This window comes from Electrophorus electricus, chromosome 11 (genome assembly GCF_041902795.1).
Source record: "Electrophorus electricus isolate QZ-2024a chromosome 11, ASM4190279v1, whole genome shotgun sequence".
NCBI lineage: Eukaryota > Metazoa > Chordata > Actinopteri > Gymnotiformes > Gymnotidae > Electrophorus > Electrophorus electricus.
In genome coordinates, this window is record NC_137507.1 from 21,314,825 (window position 1) to 21,322,966 (window position 8,142).

Here is an 8,142-nt window from a genome sequence, read left to right on the forward strand (position 1 = left end):
TATACACAAATCTAGAACCACTCAACTCTACATCAGATAAGTTTGTCTGATTTATTGACTCATCAGCTGTTTGACACATTTATCTACTTCAACTCAAACTGCAGAACGCAGTTGCACTTGCAGACAGATGTACTGCATTAATCAACACATCAAAACCTTTACTCTTTCATATTGTCTTTTAATTCTAATGCTGGACCTGGAGGTGATGAGTTATTCATCCTTTTCCAACCACCTCTGATCAGGCGAATTTAAATACATTTTATATTTAAAATCACCACACTCATACATAGGTGTTGCTGAAATGTCCTTCTGAAAGGCTACAAGTACATAATTATTTGGAAAAGCAAAATTTATGACTACATTTATAAAAGAACGTGTGTCTGTTCACCGGCGGCTGGTGCTTCCAGATTTTCTTTTTCCTGCAAGCAGGTGTTTGGGTTTAAGGTTGAATATATGTCTATCTGACTCTCCCCTTCTGCTCTCCTTGTTCATCCCTTTCTGGGAATTCTTCATCATTGTCTTCACCTTTTTCATCATCTGGGGAAGAAGTACCAGACAGAAAATGTGATTAAGACAGATCACAAGCATACAAATGTGTACCAGCTGTAATCAGACTGATATCAATTTCCAGAATATTAATGTAGCTCTCTGCATTAGTCCAGAGGGGTTTAACAGATCTAGCAAGTCAGATGTCAAACCAAACCAAACAAAGTTCAAAATTCCACAACTATTTATCCAGAAGCATATCTGACTTCCCTCATTGCATATCTACAATTTATTGTATTTTGAACTTTATTTTACCAACAGATTGTCAAGAGATAGTGATGGGTTAAAAAGAGCTTGAAAACAGGACTCTTGCATGTAAAGTTCTAGCATGAGTGCAAACACAATGTCTAGGAAATGGCCTCTTGTACATTTCTTCAAGTAATGATGTGAAAAATGAGCTAGTCAAAGTGCCACGTGTTGTTGGGCAAAAGCTGCAAAATCCAGATTATTTTAGGCCTGATATCCACTGAAGACAATTTAGTGAACCCATCAGACTGAGGCCTTAAGAAAGTGGGTGATACTCTGGAGTATCACATTTTCTGATACATTTTGTTGAGTTTCATAAAATATGAGCAGTACCTTGGCATCTCTGATTCCGGATTGGTCACGTGGTGGTTTTGAGGCACTCTGACTGCGTGTGCGTGAGGTAGGTGGTTCAGACGCAGCCCTCTTCCTCTTCCTGAGTAGGGAGCGTGACCTCCGAGCTTGCTGTGCATAGTGGCTCTACAGCAAGCAAAGGTACACATTTAAAAAATTGCAGTAATTGACACATGCATTGGGTACTTAGCAAAGGGATGTACAAAAACAACAACAAAAACACTGCTAGACACACAGACAAAACAGAACTTCACACATCTCCAAACATGCATTGAGAGCAGACGGTATAAAGTGTTCTTACATTATCTTTGTCTGCCATTTCCAAACCAAGTTCCTCCATCTCCTTCTCCAAGGCTGTCCTCTGTACCTGCAGGCAACTGGACTAAATCAGTCAGAACACAGAAAGACATCTACCAGACCATATTTTTAAAAAATTTAGATTTTTATCCAAGCTTAACTGATCCAATGAAAAACTCAAGGAGTGATAAAAGAAAGAACACGCAGTTCTTTCTCCAAACTTCCTAAAGGCTAAAAAGTATGCAAGACTGTACCTTCTTGGCAGTGCGGGGCATTCTGGGTCCCTGCACAGCTTTCTCTTTCGAAGCCAAAATCTTCAACTTTTTCTTCTCTCGAATCTGACTGGCAAGTTGCCGAATTTCTTGCATCTCCTCATCTTCACTTTCTTCATCAGAGTCATACTCGCCCGCTTGCTCCCGGAGCTCCTCCTCCTTTTCCAGCTCAGTCAGTCGCTGGGATGGGAGGGAAAGAAAGAACACGATTTCAAACACTTTAAATGTTAGGATTAGGTGACTGGGTTGTGTGTTACATCAGCCATACCAACACTCAATTTTACCCTACCATACAGCTAAGGTTGAATAATATTTCACTTGATCAAGTTCTTACCTTCATGATGCCAGGATCGATGTAGTCAGCAATGTTATGTCCTTCCCAGATCTCAGGAATCTTATCATGCTTCTCATCAGCATTCATCAAGTCCCAGTATTCTATATATACACACATACAGAGGTCTTGAATGCAGTAAAGCTTTAAATCTAATTTTAAGTGTTATAGTTCTGTGTATTAACATGATTTGCATTATAGGTGAATTCTATGTAATTATTCTGACGCTTAAGTGTATCCAAGTCTAAATGCCTTCTATGTCCTGTGTACATGAGTGCTTGTTTGTTTAATTAATTACTCTGCAGGTCAAGTGTGTAATCATCTCCAAGCTCCATCTCCAGGTCTCTCTCCAGTTTACGTTTTGGAGGGTCTACCTCCATTGTCTTCCTATGAAGCACTGCCCCCACAGGAATGAATGGAGGTCTTTCCTAACAAATTGAAAGTCATGCATTTAACCTCTTAATAGATTTCAGTCACTCAATAAGATTCAAAACAGCAAACTCTTACCTCAGGTTTGAACCATTTATTTATATATAAAGAGACTGCAAAAATGTCATTTAATTGAATGAAGTTTTAAAAACCCTCAGACCCTCACAGTCCTTTGCTAGGCAATTTGATTTTTACCATTCTCTAAAACTTCACCAGTGCCACTATTGCACTGCTGTACACTCATTTATCTGACCTGGCTCTGGAGCCTGTTAAGGCCATGTGTATGTGTACCTTCTCATCTCTCTTGGCTGGCATGGCAAGGTGGAGTCTATTGAGGACATCATGGACTTTTTTCCCTTTCATCTTTGTGTCCACACGGTGGGCCAGCAGCCTATCACATGCCTGAAATACACAAAATCACCTTTAACAATCAATGAAAAACTTAAGGACTTACAATATTATAGAGCTCAGAGTAAATTCTGCTGCCTAACTATGCGGATCTAAGGGCTAAAGTAGAGCTTGCATGCATTTATCAAACTCACAGCACTGAGAAATAAGAACCTATTTTACCTCAAACAAATTTAACGTTACTGATACCATCTATGTATTCTCACTGAAAATAACAACTTACTACTAGGCTCTGAGGGCATGTTGTGTATGCCCAGGATTTATTAGGTATGATGCACTTATAGCTTTTACATGTTTTGCACTAGGTATCAGCGTTGATCCCTGTATTTCAGCAGTATTCTAGTTCAGTGGTATCTGAACTCCGACCTACTGTACTGGCTAGGATACATTCTATGAGTAAATGCCAATGCACTTTTGTAAGTCACTCTGGATAAGAGCATCTGCTAAATGCCAAAAATGTCAATGTAATTGATAGCATTTATGACATTCAAGGCAGATATCTAGTTCTGAAATGCTGACACATGCCTACATGTTTTTGTTCCATTTAGAAGAGGATAGTCACATTAAAATTACAAAAGAGTAGTATTTTTGTACTTTCAGTAGGATAAATAGTTAATTTATTACAATCACAAATAATCATTTATGATATCCATTCAAAGTACTGAATTTTGCGCAATTTGTTTTTACATTTGGTGCACAATCATATTGATATGATCAAATTGGTGAACAAAATTCTGACACCTTGGCCCCATAATAGTAGTGTTAGTCTTCTTGTAGAAATAAAACAAGGGGACATTCAAGAGACGCTACCATGATCTAATTCCCATGGTTGAATGAATGAACACGCGCACAACACACGCACGCACCTCCGTTTTGACCTTCATTACTCCCTCCTCTGTCAGAGTGCTGGTCTCAATCACTGGGATCCCTTCAGATGAGATATCTGCAAAGATTTTCTACACATACACATTTCCTAAGATTATTTTTCTTACCCAAACATTCTAAAACTAGAAGATAATTCTAAAAAGGACAGTGAGGTTAAACTCACCTGGCTCTCTTCTGACAGTTCACTGATCATCTTCACGTCACATTTATTGGCCACAATGATCAGAGGCTGCAGTAATAACAAATCAGTTTCATAATTTTAAATGTAATCGTGAAAATGATGTCCATGATGATGTTTATTATTATTATTATTTATATCCTGACATATGATTCTCTCTGTTCATACAATATTGCTGAAAATGATAAGATTTATAAGAATTTCAAATTAAAAACTTTGGGTTTTCCATTTCACAATTCCTGCATATGCACAGTCATATTAAAAGCATCTATTGAAAAGGCGGCATTTTGAATTGAAGACATTTTTGTTAGTTCTCAAGACTTTGTATTCTTCGTCTTTTTTTAAAAGTAGCATTTTTATTGGGGAAAAAACATGGAGACTGATACTGTTGTGAAGCTATTTGTGAGTGTGTGTGTGTGCGCATGCACCTTGTTAGCAAACAGGGGTCTGATGTTTTTGAATAGTTCAAGCTGCTGTGAAAGTGTGTGTCCGCACTGCTCAGAGATGTCCATCACGTACAGCACAGCGGCCCGCAGGTGGGCCAGTGCTGTGATCGCCTGCATCTCGATCGTGTTCCGCTCCTCCAAAGGGTGGTCCAGGATACCTGGGGTGTCCAGTACCTACACACACACACAAAATTCTTGAGATGTGACTGTCACAAGAACCATTAACTATTTCCTTAAGAGACGCAATATAGTTTCTGACTAAACAACTAAACCTAATTCTAGTCATCAGCAGGTCTGACACACTGAAAAAGCATTTGACAGTATTGGACATGGAGTCTGTACAACTGTTCTAGACCAGGTGTGGCATTTGGGGTTGGGCCTCACACTGGTCAAAATCTCACATTAAAAGGGGCCCCCACACCAATGTGTCCAAATATTTCTCATAAATATGTGACATTCTTTTCAGCATTTTTAAAAATTAGTATTAGTGACTGGCCTTTCCATAGCTCTGTAAAGAGAATGCATGCCATTAGTTTATAGTGCTGAACATAGCAAACTAAACACTATAATCTCTGGTTGACATGCCACTGACTGCTGGTGTCAACCTACTACTACTACTACTAATAATAATAATAATAATATTTTTCTACTGCCTTCAACATGCACATTTTAACCAACTCTACATGGGAATATCACTTTGATGCAGATTCTTAGGAAAGTGGCTGTGCACAATTATTTTAATCCACCCCCTCCTAAGTCTGTTCATAGCTGCCCAATACAGAAGTTGTAGCATGCTTTTTACAATAATGGTTTCATAGTGTCGTCAATAATTGGATATTTTTACACATCCACTTGCTGCACTTAAACAAATGGGCTTGTGACTTATTTTCCAGAATATACCATGGAACCTTCCATAGCATTCAGAATCCACCTAATATTTATAACACAGACATCTTTCAGTAGGCATCCCTACAGTACGAGTACCTTAGCATGTCTGTTTTATGAAGAAAAAAAACTAGCAGATTAATTAGCAGATAGTAGACAAAACTATCTGTGAATGAATTGTGTACAAGCACCTAATTAACAGTTGAAAGGTTAAGACTCACCTGCCAGCGCAGGTACTTGTAATCCATGTGACCCACAAACAGAGATTTAGTGGTGAAGGCATATGGCTGTACGTCCACATCTGCACGGGTTACCTGATACCACACACGCACAAAGAAATGCAGACACGTCACCTTTATCACATAGGACCAAAGTATCTAACAAAACCATCAAACTCAATGTTCATTACCTATATAACATAGTCACAAACAGACACACAAAGGTATACCTCAACATCAGAAAATCTTTCTTAAGTCTTTGAAACAGTTAGACTTTTATGCCCATATGGGTAGCATACTTTATAATAGATCTATCTCTCTCTCTCTCACACACACACCTTGTTGATGAAACTGGACTTGCCAACATTGGGGTACCCACAGAGAAGCAAGGTTCTGGTGTTTGGATCAATCGTGGGTAGTCGAGATAAATGTTGGCGAACTGAAGCAAAAGAAAAAGTAATACATTTATGATTACTTATGCCAGTCATATGTTTCACAGAAAAAGACCTGAGTTTTAGTGTGAATGAGTATGTGGGCCTGGGTACCTTGCTCTAGATATTCCAAGCTCTGTTTCTGTCTCTTCAAGATGGTGCACATGCGTCCAAGTGCTGCTCGTTTCAGCTGCTTACAGCGATACAGTGAGTCCCCGTATTTCATCAGACGCACATAATCTTTAGCAACACTACACACACACACACACACACACACACACACACACACACACACACACACACACAAATTCTCTGTTTGGATAACTAGCTTCCATTTTAAAAGAGCAAGATCCTGCATCAAAAACATTATGGTCAGAAGGTTCTGGCTAATAACCATGAACTCCATCTTACTTATCAATTAGGTTCTTGGCAATGTTGATTTGACCCAGGGCCAGTTTGTAATGGTCCTTATCATATAACACGTTCATCAGATCAGCATAGAATGGGTGTATATCCTGAGAGAGAGAGAGAGAGAGAGAGAGAGAGAGAGAGAGAGAGAGAGAGAAGAAAGCAAAAGCAGGTTAAAGGAAGAGGGGGAAAAGAGTCACTAAGTCAAGCATCCAAGTGTGGATACCAATAACACGAGTTTAACTGTGTAACTCACATCCAGTTTTGGGAAGTCAGTGAGGATCTGCGTGAGGCGATCATGGTAATTCTGTTGTGTGAACTTGACCTTGCGCATGTAGAAGTGGCGGATACGATGGATTTGATAGTGTTTGTGGATCACAGTAGGGGTTTTGCGTTGTGTTTTGGACAGCGTCAAGTCTATAAAATCCTGCAGGAACAAACAAGACATTAGTCATGAGTAGGATGGTTCTCAAACAGCATACCTCTTTAGGCAGCCACCACTTGGCTAAGGGCACCAATTGCACTTCAATCATTTTATGCCAGTAGAAGACAAACAGAATCCTATATAAGAGTATACCACAATGGATCTCAAAATCATGTATGTTTTCTCTGCTCAAGCCTTTCATGAGCACTCCAGTCTGATTACAACAGCTCTGAGAAGAAACAGTCGATACACCGTAATTGGATGTAATTTCACAAGAATCGCCATGTACAATTTTGTACTAGTTCAAAACAAGCACATATTTCAGTAACATCATCCAATTAAATAATGATTGCAGTAGCCTAATCCATGCGTCCTTAGCTGGACCCAACATCAGTTCTGAACAATGACATCACGACTCCTGCTCCGGCCTGTCTGATGGCCGTGCTCCTCTGCGCTTTGGTTAATGCTCGTGGTCGGTATAAAAATAGACAAATTTAGCTAGCCAGCAACATTAGTTCCTACCATACCTGAACAAGCTAGCTAGCAATCTAAAAGGCCGTTAAAGGACCGCAGAACTTTGATTGGTAATAGGACCCCTGGATTGGTCTCTATACAATACTATGTATACTCTACAGGTAGCTACTATAGCTAAATAGCTAGCCAAGTACTGTAGCTAGCTAATTTTCTTTGCCGATCCTTTTTATAGGATCACAAGAAATCAAGACTTAATCACTCCACTTTAATCGCAATAAATTATTATGCCTTTTGTAAACAACTGTAGCTACAAATAACAAGTGGTAAGTTAAGTCTGGCATCCTCAAATGAAACAAGCATTAAGTAGCAGTAGCTAGGTATGAGGTAAGATTAGCAAGCTAGCGAGACAGCTAACCTAGTGAAGTTACTAACACGTGTCTATAGTGGACACGTTTTCGGTATCGCAACCACATTTGCAAATATGTTCATATAAAGTATATTAGAGTAAATTACACATTCGGATGTAACAAAGCAGAAACATGTACCTTGGCGGTGGGGACCACCATAATCTTTTTAAAGTTGTAGAGCGCCATGTTCGTAACACATGTGAGGTCCTCCCGTCTGCGTAGAAAGGGACCGAATCAAGTCGCCGATGCAGCGAGTTCTCAGCGCATTCGCCTTAACAGAACTGCCTTCCCGTTCTGTTCACACTGCCACCTCGCTGTCACAGCGAAAATATGTAATGTTCCGTGTTCATACATCAGTGTTTTTTGTAGCAAAAGTAGGTTGTGATCAATATTAGTCCTTTGGGTCTTATAACCCTTCGCTAAACGTATAAAAGAATATCAGAAAAATTACTTCTAAAAAGGAGAATATGAAAAATGCCCAGTAAATGTAGTAAATTCATAACTTT

The 8,142-nt window shown here is 39.3% G+C and overlaps 1 protein-coding gene across 3 annotated transcripts; it reads right to left on the reverse strand.

Annotated features, from left to right (window-relative positions):
• Positions 1-37: 37 nt before the first annotated feature.
• gtpbp4 (GTP binding protein 4) lies at positions 38-7,923 on the reverse strand. 3 transcript variants are annotated; one of them, XM_027020861.3, is made up of 16 exons: positions 7,775-7,923; positions 6,588-6,758; positions 6,335-6,438; positions 6,038-6,174; positions 5,831-5,931; positions 5,496-5,588; positions 4,372-4,563; positions 3,929-3,994; positions 3,747-3,836; positions 2,764-2,874; positions 2,342-2,471; positions 2,047-2,147; positions 1,695-1,892; positions 1,445-1,510; positions 1,126-1,269; positions 38-537 (listed from the first exon to the last, which is right to left on the reverse strand). In XM_027020861.3, exons 1-16 carry the CDS (start codon positions 7,820-7,822, stop codon positions 385-387), a joined length of 1,905 nt encoding a protein of 634 aa, XP_026876662.2. In that variant the 5' UTR covers positions 7,823-7,923; the 3' UTR covers positions 38-384. The 3 variants fall into 3 exon arrangements, with proteins under 3 accessions (XP_026876662.2, XP_026876661.2, XP_081580075.1); XM_027020860.3 differs by having other exon boundaries at positions 1,445-1,525; XM_081723949.1 differs by lacking the exon at positions 38-537 and having other exon boundaries at positions 1,120-1,269; positions 1,445-1,520.
• Between the last annotated feature and the right edge of the window lie 219 nt (positions 7,924-8,142).

Coding starts and splice junctions, on each gene's coding strand:
- gtpbp4 (XM_027020860.3), bottom strand. CDS start 7,822: ATGGCGCTCTACAACTTTAAAAAGATTATGGTGGTCCCCACCGCCAAG. Junction 5,589..5,830: donor AGTCCAGTTTCATCAACAAG/GTGTGTGTGTGA, acceptor GTGTGGTATCAG/GTAACCCGTGCAGATGTGGA. Junction 3,837..3,928: donor AACTGTCAGAAGAGAGCCAG/GTGAGTTTAACC, acceptor GTGTATGTGTAG/AAAATCTTTGCAGATATCTC.